At 40.1% G+C, this 18302-nt stretch overlaps 2 protein-coding genes across 2 annotated transcripts in view; one reads left to right on the top strand and one right to left on the bottom strand.

Moving 5' to 3' along the window:
- The window catches only part of LOC103592052 (zinc finger protein 347-like), a 32367-nt gene extending 21744 nt beyond the window's left edge, over nt 1-10623 (bottom strand). Inside the window, 1 exon segment of the mRNA XM_008574641.1 lies at nt 10543-10623. Coding sequence (XP_008572863.1) covers nt 10543-10623 — 81 coding nt within the window.
- A 47-nt stretch (nt 10624-10670) lies between these two features.
- Nucleotides 10671-18302, top strand: part of LOC103592053 (zinc finger protein 382-like) — a 26469-nt gene continuing 18837 nt past the window's right edge. Inside the window, exon 1 of the mRNA XM_008574642.1 lies at nt 10671-10907. Coding sequence (XP_008572864.1) covers nt 10671-10907 — 237 coding nt within the window. The remainder of the gene's footprint in view (nt 10908-18302) is intronic.

Genomic DNA, 18302 nt, shown 5'->3' on the forward strand with positions numbered 1-18302 from the left:
TTTTTTCCACCAATAAAACAATGATTCAAGTTTAGGCAATTAATTAATGCTATACATTAATTTAACAGATTAAGATAGGAAAAAATACATACTGCAGCAGTGTGTGCTTTAAGAAATTATGGGAGAGTTTGAAAATCATGTCAAAGGAGATTTGTAAAAAACAAACACAAAAAAACTACAACCTGTTATTAAGCAAGAATATTTCACAAAAATCATCAGCAGGAAACACTGTTGGAGAAAAGGGGGTTAAGTATAGAAATGGATAAGAATATACAATGACCCTTGAAAAATATGGGTTTGAGGTGTGCAGGTCCACTTACACGCAGATTTTTTTTCTTTTTTTTTTAAAGATGACTGGTAAGGGGATCTTAACCCTTGACTTGGTATTGTCAGCACCGTGCTCAGCCAGTGAGCAAACCGGCCATCCCTATATGGGATCCGAACCCGGGGCCTTGGTGTTATCAGCACCGCACTCTCCCGAGTGAGCCAGGGGCCGGCCCGCACACAGATTTTTTTTTTTCAACACATACTGTACAGTACTGTAAATGTGTTTTCTCTTCCTTATAACTTTCTTAATAACATTTTCTTTTCTCTATCTTACTTCATTGTAAGAATACAGTATATAATACATATAACATACAAAATATGTGTTGACTGTTTATGCTATTGGTAAGGCTTCCAGTCAACAGTAGGCTGTTAAGTATTTGGGGAGTCAAAAGTTATATGCACCCCTAATCCTCTGGTGTTCAAGGGTCAACTATATTGAAAACAATCTTCTTTGTTTAGTAGCACTAATTAAACAATAACGCTCACATACACAAAATATCCTAAATTTTCATTAACGGATTGTTTTATTGTGAAATATATATTTGGTCTTCATCCCCATTTTTTGAAATATAACTCCTAAAACCCTTAGAATCTCCAAAGTGATGTCTTTTGGTATGCTAATGACTGATGATGGCTGGCAGCCCCTAGGTGGCTACAAGTATGGGGGCTGGTCACTGGAAAACCAAGGTGGGATTAGAGTATTGGGACTTTCAGCCCCACCCCACAACCTCTAGGGAGGGCAGAGGGGCTAAGGTTAAGTTGATCACCAATGACCAATGATTTAGTCTATATGCCTATGTAATGAAACCTCCATAAAAACCCAAGAGGACTGGGTTTGGAAAGCTTCCAGATAGCTGAACACGTGGACATTCCTGGAGGATGGCATTCCTACGGAGGGTGAGAAATCTCTGTGCCCTTTACCCCATATCTCACCCTGTGCATCTCTTCATCTGTATCCTTTGCAATATCCTTTATAATAAACTGGTAAATGGAAGTAAGTGTTTCCTGGAGTTATGTGAGCCACTTTGGCAAATTAATAAACATCAAGGTGGGGGTCATGAGAACCCCAACTTATAGCTGGTTGGTCAGAAGCACAGGTAAAACAACCTATAGCTAACAACTGGCATCAGAAGTGGAGAGGGGAAGCACTCTTGGGGACTAAGCCCTCAACCCATGAGATCTGATGCTAGATAGATATTGTCAGGATTGAATTGGAGGACACCCAGCTGGTGTCCACTGCAGAACTGATTGTTTATTTCATGTGTGGAAAAAAACACTCATACTTTTGGACAAAAAAAATCTATGTTGATTGCTGTGGTGTGACAGCAGAGGGAAAACAGCTTGTTTTTTTCCTTTCACAAATATACCTTGTCACTAAATTATAAAACATACCTATATGAAAAAAACAAAAATTGTACTGAAGGAGTAATAACTAAAAGATAAAGGAATAGGAAGCCCCAAACTCTCTATTCATCACAGTAAAATGGACTTAATAATGATTCATATACCAACTGCCTTTGTGAGGAATCCAGAAACAAGGTTCCTGCACCTCAGGCAAGCTTGCAATGAACTGCATGGATGCTACATAGGAAAACTTGAAGCATCCACTTGACAAAGACCCTGCCCCTGGTAAGTGGTGGCATAACAGGAAGGAAACACACAACTCCCAATATCTCCTGGGGTAGGGAAAAGAGCAGAATGTCTGTCCAACATTCTAACTTTTCAGAGGACTGCCCAAAGGACTGGTTTATGTGTTGCCTTCAGATAAGCACTGATGGAACAGAATGAAAGTTTAAGGGCCTCTGAGAAAAAAGAAATGATCAATATAAACCAGTGTCCCCAGTAACAGACAGAAACAAGATGACAATCTAGTACCACAGCTTCCTGTAGTACAGAAAGTCTGCATTATCACACAGACAACTGGGGAACTCCTAAGGAAAAACCAGCACACCTTTTCAATTAGGAGGTTACAAGCAAAAGCCTAGTGAGGACACATCCCCAGAAAAGGCTTTAAAGGTCTCCAGAATTTCTAGTCAAGCTGACTGGAGAGTGTCCTCCCTGAACGAAGCCAGTGGCCCAAAACTGACAGAGGTAGCTGATTTTTCAAATGGTGCAGTCCTAACAAAAGATAACAAGAAATACCAAAAGATATGAAAATATGGCCCATACAAAGGAACAAATTAAATCTGTACAAATTTACCCTGAAGAAACAGATGTTTGAATCACCAGAAAGAATCACCAATAACAGACATAAGGATGTTTAATGAATTTAAAAGATAGCACACCTAGACAACTTCATGAAATTACCAAAAACAAATGTGAACAAAAGGGGAATATCAGCTAAAAGATAGAAACTACAAAAAAGAGTCAAAGAGAAATTCTGGAGCTGAAAAATACAATAACCAAATTGAAAATTTCACTGGATGGGTTCAACAGTAGACTTCATCTGGCAGAAAAGAGAATCAGTAAACTCTGGTTATTGGACATAAAATCATAGCCAGATAGAAAAAAGAAGTTCTACTGGTGCACAGTCAACCCAGGAATCTATAATTAACAATGATTTACTTCATTTTATCAAATGACTAGAAGGGAGGAGATCAAATATTCACATCACAAAGAAATGAATAAGTTTTGCAGTAATGAATATGATATTCACCCTGATTAGATCATCACACATTGTATATATGTATTGAAATAAACTCTGTACCCTATAAATATGTACAATCAATATGTGTCAATAAAAAATTAATAAAAAGAAGAAAAAAAAGAATCAGCAACCTCTATAGGACTAAAAAGAATGGAGAAAAGTGAAGACGGTCTATGGACTCATGGAAAACCATCAAGCACCAACAACTTATGCATTCTGGAAGTTCCAGAAGGCACAGAAAGAGACAAAAGTACAGAGAACATATTTGAAGAAATAATGGCTAAAAACTTCCCAAATCCAAGGAGAGAAATGGACATACAAATTCAAGAAGTTCAAATAAAGAGATCAATGCCAAGACACATAATAAAATTCTCAAAATTAAATAAAATTATCAAAGGTCAAAGAATGAACCGTGACAGCAGCAAGAGAAAAGTGACTTCTTATGTGAGAGGAAGCTCCTATGAAAATTATCAGATTTCACAGCAGAAACCTTGGAGGCTCATAAGGAGTGGGATAATATATTCAAAGTGCTGAAAGGAAAAACTGACAATTAAAAATAGTGCACCCATTCTAACAGCAGGGCTCTTACAAACAAACAACCCCCCCCCAAAAAAAAAAAACATATCCAGCAAAATGGCTCCTCACAAAAGTAGAAATAAATTTTCCCAGATAAACAAAAGCTGAAAGAGTTTATCACCACTAGACCTGACCTACAAGAAATGCTGAAGGGAGTGTTTCAAAGTGGAAAGAGAGAGCAAAGAGAAAGGACAGTACACAACAATTAAAAAAAAACCTTGAAATATAAACTCTCTGATAGAGGTAATTATATAAATATGGAATTCTGAACTGTTGTAAAAATAGGTGTGAGTCAGTTTTAAATCAGGTACAGAATTTTTTAAAAGTATATAATGCAATTATAAATCTATGTTAAGACATATGCAATATACAAAGAGGTAATCTGTATCACAAATAACATAACATGGGATTGCGAGAACAGAGATATAAAGGAGTAGAGATTTTACAATAGATGAATTTAAGTTGGTATAAGTTTAAAAGAATGCTATAACTTTAACATGTTTTATGTAACTGCAATGGTAACTACAAAGAAGATATATAAAGAATATGCACAAAAAGAAATGAAAAGAGAATCAGAATATGTCAGCAAACAAAATCAAAGAAACACACACGATGGCAAGGGAATAAAAGAGGGACAGAAAAGCTACAAGACATACAGAAAACAATCAACTGTAGCAATACTAAGTCCTTCCTTATTTGTAATTACTCTAAATGCAAATAAATCAGATGACTCAAAAAATCTATCATCTGAATGAATAAAAAAATATAACAAGATCCAATTATATACTGTCTACAAGAGATTCATTTTAGATCTAAGGACACACATAGGCTAAAAGTGAAAGAATGGAAAGAGATATTCATGCAAATGGGATCCTACAGAACAACAGTGGCTATACTTATATCAGACAAAATAGACCTTAAGACAAAAACTGTTAAAAGAGACAAAGAGCAATATATAATGATGAAATGGTCAATTGACCAGGCAGATGTAACAAATATAAATATTAGAGCTCCCCAATATATAAAGCAAAACTAACAGAATTAAAGGGAGAAAAAGACAACAGCATAGTAACAGTAGGAAACTTCAATGGCCCACTATTACTAATTGACAGACCAATCAGACAGATCAAGAAAAATCAATAGTTAAATAACATTATAGATCACATAGAACTAACACATCTAACAGCACATTAAAAGGATTATAGAAAGATACTTTTAAAAGTTCATAGAAAAATAGAATGAAAAGATAATATTAATCTTCCCATGAACTTTTGAAAGTACCCTTGTACATGACCAGGTTGGATTCACACCTGGAATACAAGGTTGAGTCAACATAGAAAATCAATCAATGTAATACAAATGTCCCTTACCATCTGTAAGGGATTGGTTTCAAGACTTCCCAGGAATACATAAATCCACAGATGATTAAGTCGATTAAATAAAATGGCATAGTATGTGCATATAAACTGTAGACATCCTCCAGTATACGTTAAATCATCTCCAGATTATATATAATAACTTACACAATGTAAGTCCTGTGTATATAGTTGTTAAACTGTATTGCTTATGGAATAATGACCAAAAAAAAAAATGGTCCTACATGTTCAGGGCAGACACATCATTCATTTTTTTCCCCAAATATTTTTGATCTGTGGTTGATTGAATCAACAGGTGCAGAACCCATGGATATGAAGGGCTGACTGTACAGCACATTAACATCATGAACTATAGCAACCACATGATCACCACAATTGATGCAGAAAAAAACTATCTGACAAAATTCAAACCCCTTTCATGATAAAAAAAAAAACCACTCAACATACTAGAAATAGAAGTGTCTTAGTCTGTTTTATGCTACTATAAAAGAAGACCACAGACTGGGTAATTTATAATGAACAGATATTTAATTCTCACAGTTCTGGAGGCTGGAAGTCCAAGATCAAGGTGGCAGCATCTTACCAGGGCCTTATTGCTGCCTCAAACCACGGTAGAAGAAATCACATAGTGGAAGGGCAAAGAGAGGGCAAGAGAGAGCAAGAGGGACAGAACCCAATCCCTTGATAAGGGAATTAATCCATTCGTGAGGGAAGATCCCACATGAGCTAAGCACCTCTTAACACTATTACAACGGCAAGTAAATTTCAGCCCTGAGTTTTGGAGGGGACAAAGACTCAAACCACAAAAGAAAAAAACCTCAGGACATTGGATTTGTCAACGATTTTTTTGAGATGACTCCAAAAGCACAAATAAATGAAAAATAGACAAACGGGATTACATCAGTCATAAACATCAAAAGAAATAATTAAGACAGTGAAAAGGCTACCTATAGAATTGGAAAAAGATTTTCAAATCATGTACATGATAAGAGGTTAATATACAGAATATATAAGGAACTTCTGCAACTCAACAATAAAAAAATACAATGATGGGCAAAACACAGGCAATTATATATAGAAGATATAAAAAGTGTTGGTAAGGATATGGAGAAATTAGAATCTTGGGCCAGCCAGTGGCTCACTTGGGAGAGTGTGGTGCTGATAACACCAAGGCCATGGGTTCGGATCCCTATATAGGGATGGCCGGCTAGCTCACTTGGGAGAGCGTGGTGCTGACAACACCAAGTCAAGGGTTAAGATCCCCTTACCAGTCATCTTTAAAAAAAAAAAAAAAAAACAAAGAAATTAGAATCTTTATGCTCCGTTAGTGGGAATGCAAAATTATGTAGCCATTATGGAAAACAGTATGAAGATTCCTCAAAAAATTAAAAGTAGAATTATCATAGGATCCAGCAATCCCACTTCTGGGTACATATATATAAAATAACTGAAAGCAGAATCTCAAAGAGATATTTGTAAACCCATGTTCACTGCATCATTATTCACAATAGCCAAGAAGTGGAACCAACCAAAATGTCCATCCACAGATGAATGGATAAATAAAATGTGGTATATACATACAAAGAAATATGACTCAGCCTTAAAAAAGAAGGAACTCCTGTCACAGGCTACAACATAGTAAATATCTCATGGACATTATGCTAAGGGGAATAAGCCAGTCGCAAAAGGACAAATACTGCATGATTCCACTCATATAGTGTCTAAAGGAGTCAAAATCATACAGGCACAACACAGAAAGATAGTTTACAAAGGCTGTAAGGGGTGAAAGGGTGAATTAGTGCTTAGTGGGTATTGAGTTTCAGTTTTGCAAGAAGAAAACCTTCTAGAGATCTGTTGTACAATAATGTCAATATACCTAACATCACAGAACTATAAACAAACCATCCTTACTAAAAGACATAAAAAAGATATGATCAGAGACTGACAAACACAATTCTTATTAGAAGATGTGGTAATATAAAGACTTCTGTGACTAGAAATTCAGAGGCATTCAAACAAAATAAACATGTAAGATTTCAATAAAATCTGACTGTGTCATGTGTAAGAACCAACATAATTGTGAAAATAAAATGGAGTGGTATGCCAAACTACATATGAATCTAATATGATACATATAATCTAAAATTTTAAAGTCAATCAAATGTAATACCTACAGGGCTGGCCCGGTAGCACACTCGGTAGAGTGCGGCGCTTGGGAGCACGGCAGTGCTCCCGTGGAGGGTTCGGATCCCATATAGAGACGGGTCCACTCACTGGTTGAGCACGGTGCGGATGCGACACTGAGGGTTGCGATCCCATTGCCAGTCGCGGTACGGGCACAACACCGAGGGTTGCGATCCCGTTACCGGTCACGAAAAAAGACAAAAAGGAAAAAAAAATGTAATACCTACAAAAATATATACACAAAAATCCAAATAAAGAGAGACATAAAAAAATTTTAAACAGGGCCGGCCCAGTGGCGCACTCGGTAGAGTGCGGTGCTTGGGAGTGCGGTGGCGCTCCCGCCGAGGGTTCGGATCCCATATAGAGACCGGTCCGCTCACTGGTTAAGCGCGATGCAGGCGCGACACCGAGGGTCGCGATCCCGTTGCCGGTCGCGGTACGGGCGTGACACCAAGGGTTGCGATCCCGTTACCGGTCACGAAAAAAGACAAAAAGGAAAAAAAAAATTTAAACAAGAAAACACTATATCTAAAAAGAATATGGTATCTTGCAATCATGCAATGAGTCAGGCCTTCCAAAGAAAGATAAAACAAACAACAAACAAAAAACATGGAGCATGAAGAAAGAAAATTTCTGTTTCACACTAAAAACCAATTATAACCTAAAAAAGATACCATGTTATATATACAGAATTAAAGTATATAATATACTGGCCAGCCATCAAAACAAAACAGAAATAAACTATAATATAAAATAGCTCCTATAATACATTAAAAGAAAATTGAGCAAAGTATGAAAATCTATTTTATATATACGCTTCCACAAAATAAGGAAACCTATTCAGACTCCAAAGGAACTAGAAAATGGAAATACAAAAGGTTGTCATTTTACCTAAATTTCCAAAATGTAAAAAGAACAAAGTAGCAAGTTTTTCTTAAATGAGGGAGGAAATCTCATATGATATTGCTGGGAGAAGGAAACTTTGCCACTGGGGCTAGGGAAGGAATCTTGCCCGATCTGGCAAAATAGGAAATGCACCATCCTTGAAGAAGTAATCACTCTTTCAATTGCCCAACCTGGAGGAAGCCTCACATATCTGTAGTGAAGGTTGTAAGCTCAGAGGCAGCCACTATGGCATTCTTAAACAGTGAAAAATTGTGAAAGACCCATGTGTCTTCATTCAGAGAATGCTCCAATGAGGATGTAAAAGAGCAGGCTCTCTGATTTGTAACATGAAAACACGTAATTTCAAAAATTTGCAAAATAAAATATCAAAGAAGAATATTTACTAAAGTTTTTTTTATAATATCTCAAAGTGACATGTAAATGCATCTTGACATTTTCATTGACTCCTGTCACAGAACAACAGTGGTTCCCCACTGAGACATGAGGGAAGGTGGAGAATGGGACAGGAAAGGAGATGCTTCATGTCTCAGGGCAACATCTTTGTTTGGACTCTTACCACAAAACATATATGAGGAGTTTTCAAAAAGTTCAGGAAAAGTTTGTATTATCTTTAAATTATATTTTTCCACGAACTTTTTGAAATATCCTCACATATACATCATGTACTGTTTAAAATAAAAGAAACCTAATATTTAATAATAGCTGGTGGAATGAAAATTTGGCTCCATCTTCTCTGAAGACAAAGAAGTTCTGCTCGCACGTCTGTGAAAAATTATAATCTTTGCTTAAAATCCCTGCTGCCTAAGACTATCTGCAAAAACAGCACAGTGCTTGTGGGATGAATGTACTGAGAATGGCTTACTGAATCTCCTGCTGTTAGACACTCAGATTGATTTCATATTTTAAAATCGAAGATGGAATAAAAAATCCTCTATCACAGAAGTCTGTGTCTAGCTTTCTATTCCAGTCCCAATCATTAAGATTTTGAAGTCAGAAACATAGTGACTCATTTACTTTCAAATGTTTTATAAAAACAGGCAGAACAAATTTTCTCTAATAGGCCTCTTTTTCCAGAATTTATCAGGTACTTGTGCACATTATTACATGACTTCACATATACCTTCTCTAATCCTAGTCTAGAGAGAGCTGATAGTGTATCCAGATGTGGCCCCTAAACAATCCCTGCTGCCCAAAAGCACTGACACCATGGGGCCCACACCCCATCTCCAATTTATGTCGGAGTGAAGCCCTTCCCAGGACCATGCCCAGTGGAGCCTCTTTACAAGTTCCACATCTCTGGGTCTTGGTGAGATGGAATCTAAGTGGAGATGAGAGGGACTAAAGGAAGACATGGGTGAGTGAGAGCAAACATGTCAGGCAGGAAACTTCAGAGTCAGAGATTAGCAACTCCAGTGCCCACATGTCAGAAAGGAATCACACAGAACAATCAACTGAGAATATCATTTTACCTGAGTAAGAGCCATTCCTGACTCCTTTTCAGTCCTCTTCCTAGTCTTCCAGGCTTCTTCCTCAGGTGATGCGAGACTTTAGAAGTCAATCCTGAATGTCAAAATAAGCAGCTGAATGCTTACAAACAACACACCCTTTTCCTGTACCACAACTACACACGCAGGGAAGACTTAACCATGTAGTAAGATGGTCCTCTGCTGCCCACTGCACCAGAGGGGATGCAGGGACAATAAATTCCTACAGGAAGGCCAACAAATGAGTTTTAACCCCTTTCTTCAGATCTTGTCCCCTGCCTGGTGAAGCCCCCACACATGCTGTAGCAGAGGGTAGCTGGGCTGAACTGAGCTCCCCTTCAGGGCACAAACCCAGCCCTGACCAAACCTGATGCAAAGCACAGACTCACTCATCCCTCCATGTATCACAGGCTAATCTTAGCCATCAGAAAAAAAGTTCACCAAGTCTTGGTGCTCAATGCTGGATACAGATTAAGGTCAACTCTAAATATTGTTAAGACAGGTACCCAAACTGACTATGTGAATGAGAATCTCTGGTAAAGGAACACAAGAGAATATTTGCAAAAATGCCTCAGTACTCTGGACCAGCCCATGGCTCACTTGGGAGAGTGTGGTGCTGATAACACCAAGGCCATGGGTTTGGATCCCATATAGGGATGGCTGGTTAGCTCACATGGTGCTGACAAGTCAAGGGTTAAGTTCCCCTCACCAGTCATCTTTTTTTTTTTCCTTTTTGTCTTTTTTCGTGACCAGCAATGGATCGCAACCCTCAGTGTCGCGCCTGTACCGGACTGGGACGGCAACGGGATCGCAATCCTCGGTGTTGCTCCCGCACCTCGCTCAGCCAGTGAGCGGCCGGTCTGTATGTGGGATCCGAACCCTCGGCGGGAGCGCTGCCGCGCTTCCCAAGCGGTGCACTGTAGCAGTGCGCCACCAGGCCGGCCCCTCACCAGTCATCTTTAAAAAAAAAAAAAAGCCTCATTACTGTAATGTGAAGCCAGGGATCAGAACCACTGAGGGGCAAGCCCAGCACACCTCCCACCTTCTGGCTCTGCTGTCCCCCTGGGGCCTTGATATTCACCAGTATCCAGATGGTGGGAGGTGAACGAGCAGAAATAAACATGCGGAGCAGGCAATATAGACCAGAAGTGGAGGTGAGGTGTGGCGCAAATGTTAATGTGGGGGGGGGTGTCACAGAAGTCTCCACTGAGGTCATATCAGAACAACGACCTGAGGAAGGAAAGGTGTTTGCCACCTGTAGCTGAAGAGCCAGAGAATTCTAGGCAGAGAGACAGCCCAAATGAAGATCCTGAGGCAGGAGCAACTTTAGCCCCAGGAAAAAGACAGAGGCTTGTGAGGTTGGAGCAGAGTGAGAGAGGAGGACACAAGCAGGAGATGAGGTCAGAGGTACTGGGGGAAGCACGTCAGGCAGGGCTGAGGTCTCCAAACATTTCTCTCCCACCCTTCAGTAGAATTTTGACAATGATGTATTTCCTCACCTGTTTTAAGCAAATATAATTTTTTCTTTATAAATACTTAAAATACTTCTAAGTACACCAAGGTCCTGGGTTCAATTCTGTACTGGCCAGCTGCAAAACAAACAAAACACTTTTAAGAAATGTAATATTATCTACATTGCAGGTATATGCTTAGATCTTCAGTTAAGCTCCAGGAGACAGAGGGTCACCCTTACCTGAGATGTACAGGACTGAAGGAGAACACCTTTGGGGGAGCTCATGGAGTCACTTTTGGACATATGAAGGTGGAGATGTGTCTTAAATGTCCCAGCAGAGAGTTGAGGAGACAACTGGACACAGGATTCTAGAGTTTAGAAGAGAGGTTTGCAGGGGAAATGGAAACAGGTAGGTGATGTTCAAAGCCATGAGAACAAATGTCAAGGAAAAGCAGTGGGTGTGAACAGAAACAAGGAAACAAGGAAAGAAGAAGAGGTTCAAACTAAACTGTGGGTCACTCAAACATTCACAGAGCAGGGTTCAGTAGACACCAGGAAAAAAAGTGTCCCTCAGCTCCCCAGCTACATTATGACTGTGTGTGTTGGAACAGACACGGAGAAGTAGAAAGTAAACACCAGGGACCTGGGAGCAAGGAAGCAGCAACTGCATCTTCCCAAAGACAGTACATATTTAAGTCTTTGTATTGCAAATCACTGTGGCATTGCTTGCCCTCTGATTGTTGGAAAAATCTTTCCCTAAATCATGACCCTCCCATTGATCCACCCACAGCAAACCCTCCCTAATGAAAACCATCTGCCAACCGTACCTTAGGCCCCGTTGTTCCCCTTCTGGACGGAGACACTCTTAGAAACTCCCAGGGGTCCTACACACTTCCCAGATACTCCATAATGATCCCCTCTTCCTGCTATGAAATCCCATATACTCCCCAATAACTCATTAATTCATTACGGAATAATACATATAAAGATACCCAAGGATTCAATGACCCAAGATGCCATAGTTCATTCATAATGACCCCACACCCAAACACTGGCACCACCAATATCTACTAATAAAAAAGAGATGTCTCCAATGATGTACCTGCCCCAAAGAGACCCCAACATCTTCCATGGAAACACTCCAAACTGTCATCTGTATTTTCCAAAATCCATCTGAAACCTTCCTGATTTACAACCCAAAATATATCAAAATAGCAAAGGTATAACCAAAAATTATCTCTGAAATTTTGCCCACAATTCTTCTGTGGCTTGTGTGGTGATTCTCACACTCCCAAAAGACCTCATAGAAACCACCATACAGAGTAGATGCTGCGGTGCACCTCTGGGATCCACCCCTCAGGACCAAGATGCCCATCCTCCTGCTACCTGAGCTTCCTGTTGGTTTCCTACTTAGGCCTTGGTTCTAACTACACTGCAGGATAATGTTTCTCTCTGTCTAATTCCACTGCCTTCAGTACTCTTCATATGTGATCATGAATTTCTCAGTAAATCCCTACATGTAAATCTCAGTCTCAGCATCTGAGTCCCAGAGAACCTGAGCAAAGACACTATGGCATTCCAAAACCATTGATGCAGGCCCACAACCACACATAAACCCACTTCCAGGTGTTCCAGCCAGACCTAAGACTTTCCTTTTAGGAGTTCCACACAGCCCTTGATCCCACAACTGCACTTGGGACAGGTGCACATACCATTCACTGGGCTCATCCAGAGGCCCACTTTTGCTTCTTCACCCCTCCTGGAGAACTCTAAGGGCTCCTCTCCACTTTTCCCCAGTTTCCTACCTCTCTTCCATACATAAACAAACTGAGCTAAAAGGTACTGGGACCTATGGACACATGCAACACAGTAAGAATGAACACAAACTGCAAACTGAAGGACCGTGGGTCTTCAGCATGAAGACCATGAAGTTGGCCTTGTTGCGAAACTTGCCAGCAACTGAGGACAACATGGAGTCTGGTTTAAAGGCAGTTGGGGGTTGGCTGGATTGAGCTCAGTGAGGACTTCATAGAGAAAGACAGGCCCCAGATATTTCTATACACAAAAAACAAACTATCTGAAAAAAGAAATTTAAAAAAAGTCTCATTTAAAATAGCACTAAAATTTAGCTCAATAACACAGCTCAAGTACAGTTCCCACAGGAAGTTCCCCCATTTTAGAAGTAAGCAAAGGGCAAAAAATTAGTTCTGGCACAGGCGCACCACCAGCGCCTTGGGCCGCCCAGAGACCTGAGGTGTGGAGCCGGGGACCGGACCTCCCACCCACAACCAGGCACACCACCATCGCCAAGGAGCATGCCAAAAACATTACCTCCATGGGGGTGGCCCATCACAGCCACCACAGTAACCACGGCTGCCGCAAAAGTAGCTAGACATCACAACCACTACACAGATGGTCCGCCAGCCACTGGAGTATACTGACACAGGGAGAGTCACCAGCAGAGACCAAAGAAAAAAATAGGATGCCTCTCTCCACAGAGCCCATTCCAGAGTGACAGAAGAGGCATCTGTTCTATGATAATATTGGGGGACCTGAACACACCTTTCAGCATTGGACAGATCATCTAGGCAACAAATCAACAGAGTAACCATTACTCTTTCAGAGGGAGAGAAGAAATCTAGGGTTATCAGTGGTGGGAGAGGGTAGGGAGAAGGGATAGGGAGAGATTGGAAAAGGGGCATAAAGAATAAGTACAATTTGTAACAATATACATACTAGTAATACTGATTTGATCAACATATGTCAACACTGAATCCCAAAAATATGTATAATCAATTATGACTCAATAAAAAAAAAAGCATTGAAAGGTATAAAATACCTAGGAATAGATTTAACCAATGAAGTGAAAGATCTGTTCACTGAAAGATACAAATGAAAGAAAATGAAGCACACATAAATAATAAGGTATCCATGCTCATGGATTGAAAGAATATTGTTAAAATTATTAAAATGTCAATACTGGCTAGCTAGTTAGCTCACCTAATTAGAGCACAGTGTTATAACACCAAGGTCAAGGGTTCAGATCCCCATATCAGCCAGCTGCCAAAAACATATATATATATATATATATATATATATATATATAAAATATGTCCATACTTCCAAAATCTATAGATTCAGTATATTCCCTACCAAAATTCCAATGCCATTTTTTCACAGAAATAAAAAAAATCCTGAAATTTGTATAGAACCACTAAAGACCCAATATAGCCAAAGCAATCTTGAGAAAGTACACAGCTGAAGTCATCACATTTCCTGACTGAAACTCTATTTTAAATCTGTAGTAATATATAACAGTATGGTACTGGCACAAAAACACATAGACTAATAGGGCACAATAGAGAGCCCAGAAATAAACCCTTAGGGGTCTTCAGAAAATTCATGGAAAGATTCATATTATCTTTTAGTTCCATTTTTCCATGAAATTTTTGAAGTACCCTCATATATCTGACAACATGATTGAAATTGGGCAAAGGACCTGAATAGATATTTTCCAAAAGCACACAAATGGCCAACTGGTTTATGAAAAGATCGTTAATCGTCAGGGAAATGAAAACCAAAACCACCATAAGTTATCACCTCATACCTCTTAAGCTATTATCAAAAAGACGAGAGATAAGTGTTAGAGTGTGGAGAAAAGTGAACTCTAGTACACTCTTGGTGGGAGTGTTAATCAGCATAAACATTATGGAAAACAGTGTGGAAAGTTCTTCAAATATTAAACATAGAACAACCATACAATTCAGCAATCCCATATCTGGGTATATATCCAAAGGAAATGAATTCATTGTCTTGAAGTGATATCTGCACCCTCACAATAACTACAGCATTATTCACAATAGCCAAGATGTGGAAACAACTTAAGTGCCTGTCGATGAATGAAAGTATTTTTAAGGGCCGGCCCGGTGGCGCACTGCTACAGTGCGCCGCTTGGGAGCGTGGTGGCGCTCCTGCCGAGGGTTCGGATCCCACATACAGACCGGTTCCCGCTCACTGGCTGAGCAAGGTGCGGGCGCGACACCGAGGGTTGCGATCCCGTTGCCGGTCCCGGTCCGGTACGGGCGCGACACTGAGGGTTGCAATCCGTTGCCAGACACGAAAAAAGACAAAAAGGGAAAAACAAAAAAAGAAAGTATTTTTAAAATGTGGTGTATTCAAGGGTACTTCAAAAAATTCATGGAAAAATGGAATTAAAAGATAACGCGAATCCTTCCATGTACTTTTTGAAGACTCCTTGTGTGTGTGTGTACATATATATTCATATGTATACATATAATGGGATATTATTCAACCATAAAAAGAAAAAGATCCCAGGGCTGACCGGTTAGCTCACTTGGGAGAGTGTGGTGCTGATAACGCAAGAATCAAGGGTTCAGATCCCTGCACAGCCAGGCACCAAAAAGAGAGAGAAAAAAAAAAAAAAAAAGAAGAAGAAAATCCTATTATTTGTGACAACGTAAATGAACCTAGAGAATGTTATGCCAAGTGAAATAAGGCAGACACAGAAAGACAAAATACTGTATGATCTCACTTATGTGTAGAATCTAAAAATGTCCAACTCCTAGTAGAATGGTGGTTGTCAGGGGCTCTTGGGTGGGGAAAATGGAGAGAAGTTGGTCAAAGAATACAAAGTTTCAATTATAAAATGAAGTTCTGTGGAATCTAAAGTACATCTTGGTGACCATAGTTAATAATACTGTATTGTATTCTTGAAATTTGCTGAGAGTAGATCTTAAATGTTCTCACCACACACACACTATAACTATGTGATGCATTAATTAACTCGACTGTGGTAATCATCACAATGTGTATATATATAGAATTGTATATGTTTAAGGTGTACAATCTGATGATTATATTAAATCATCAGATTGTACACCTTAAACATATACAATTCTTATTTGTCAATAATACCTCAATAAACCACAGTCGAGTTAATTAATGCATCACATAGTTATAGTGTGTGTGTGGTGAGAACATTTAAGATCTACTCTCAGCAAATTTCAAGAATACAATACAGTATTATTAACTATGGTCACCAAGATGTACTTTAGATTCCACAGAACTTCATTTTATAATTGAAACTTTGTATTCTTTGACCAACTTCTCTCCATTTTCCCCACCCAAGAGCCCCTGACAACCACCATTCTACTAGGAGTTGGACATTTTTAGATTCTACACATAAGTGAGATCATACAGTATTTTGTCTTTCTGTGTCTGCCTTATTTCACTTGGCATAACAGCTGGAAAAACCATAAAGCACTTTGGAAAGTTTGTGAAAAATCTAATGATTAGATTTTTCTAAAAATCTAAAACAAATGTAAATCAAAGTTAAACGAAAAATTCTAAATCAAAGTTAAACAAAATGACAATATCTAGTATTTAGAAATGAATAACACGAGCTGATTATAGGATACCACTAATTCTTATTTCAGAAGGTAATAATTTTTAATAGAAAAGTATAAATTGAACAAAATAAAATTTATCTCGAGCTTCAAAAAGAACAATGAATTAAATGTAAAAGAACTACAAAGAAAAAAGTAAATCCATTACAAAAAGTTAAGACTTTTAATGGTCCTTTAAAGACATATCTTGTAGTGATAGAGTCAGTCGTTTCTTGCTCCGTTTCTCTCCTCCCCACAACCCCTACCCCATCCCGGGAAAGAGGGTGACCCACAACTGACTGAATCAAGTCACAGCTCTCTGACTGCATAGGGAATACAAATGGAAGTAATCTTCTGATACAAATAAATACAAAATACACAGCCTTGTAGAAAGAAGTTTTCTAATTCTCATCCTCATCTGTACAATCTAAAAAATCAAATTTTAAATTAGATTATAAAGCCACAAGACAATATATTATAACTTTATCATTCAGATCCAATCAACTCACCACTCTGGATCCGGGTCTTCTCTTCACTACTATGTGTTTCCCTCTCTCATTCTGTAAATCTACCCTACCTTTTTTTGCTTTCCTGTTTTCCTTCTCGGTTTCTGCTCACTTTGTGCCCCTCTCCTCTCCTGTTTCTCCCCTTCTCTCTATTCCTTCTCTTCTACTTGTTCTGCCCCATTCTTGCTACTTATTTCACCTCTTGTTGCACTTTTTCCCCAATTTTTCTGATTGTCCTAAATCTCTACGTATTTCTGCCTCTTTCTTCTCCCACTTCTACTCCAGGGTGCTCGCCCTGTTACATTTCCTCTTTCCATGTTACACCACCTTTGTCCCCTCTCCCTGGCACCCTCAGATCCCTATGCTAACTCCATGCTGATTCTCCCCCACCAACTGCTCCCTCCTTCAGTCCCAGCACCAAGTTGCTCTGTCTGCCTTGGCTCCAACTCTTGGCTACAATTCTTCTGTCTTCTTGCTTACTCTGTCCCCAGTGCCCTTTATTACCCTCTCTCCTACTGCTGATCAAGGGCCCCTCTCCCTATTTTGCTCCCCTTCATCTCCCTGGAGATGCCCCTTTTCTCTAAATTCCTCTATTTGCTTTCCTTCCCCTGCTTCTTTCCCGGCGTGTTCTCTCTCATCTTGGTGTCTGTATGTAAATCCCTAAATCATCCTCCACTTTGCCATCTGTTTGAGATTCTCCCTCATTCCTCTTTTCTCCTAATTTTTAAATTTCTCTCCGTCGCTGTCTCTCTCACGATCCCTCTCCCCCACACATTCAGAAGGAGGGGGATGGAGTAAGATGGCCGGCTCCCGGAAGAGCGCATTTTTCAGTGAGGTGGAATTTGGGATGGAAGGACGCTGTATGTCACAAGACAAGCCCAGGTCACCTCCCCCAACACGGGGTCAGGGGAGCGGTGACTGTGAAGTGGAGGCCTGGGGAGGACACGAGGTGCTGGGCTGTGGTTTCTCAGCAGAGTGCGGGTCTGCAGAATCCCAGGACCGGGGAGAGGAAGCGGCTCTTCCCGGAGCAGGGCGGGGGGGGGGGGATTGCCCCCCCGGGGCAAATAAGGGCGAGGCGTGGGGGGCCGAAATGGCCTGAATCCACTCCGCGGGTGAGGGCTTCACAAGACGCGGGGTGGTCAGTCAGTCATAAAAGGGGTTTAAGCAGGAAAAATGACCCGAAAGGAGGTGTCCATGGTACTAAGGCAGAAAGACAAGGGACAGGGGGACAGGCGACAGAGCAATTTTAAACCGAAAGGGAAGCAATCCTTCACAGGGTGAAGTCTGAATTTACTTCGGGTGAAGGACCACGAAGCACAGGTTTAATCTAGATAGACGGGAACTCACGCGCAGCCGTGAGACCTCCCGTCAGGTCCGCTTCCGGGTCTGCGGGAAACTGCGCGCGCGCGGAGGGAGAAGACTGGGCGGCCGGGGGGGG

This window comes from Galeopterus variegatus, unplaced genomic scaffold (assembly GCF_000696425.1).
Source record: "Galeopterus variegatus unplaced genomic scaffold, G_variegatus-3.0.2 Scaffold1078, whole genome shotgun sequence".
Classification (NCBI taxonomy): domain Eukaryota; kingdom Metazoa; phylum Chordata; class Mammalia; order Dermoptera; family Cynocephalidae; genus Galeopterus; species Galeopterus variegatus.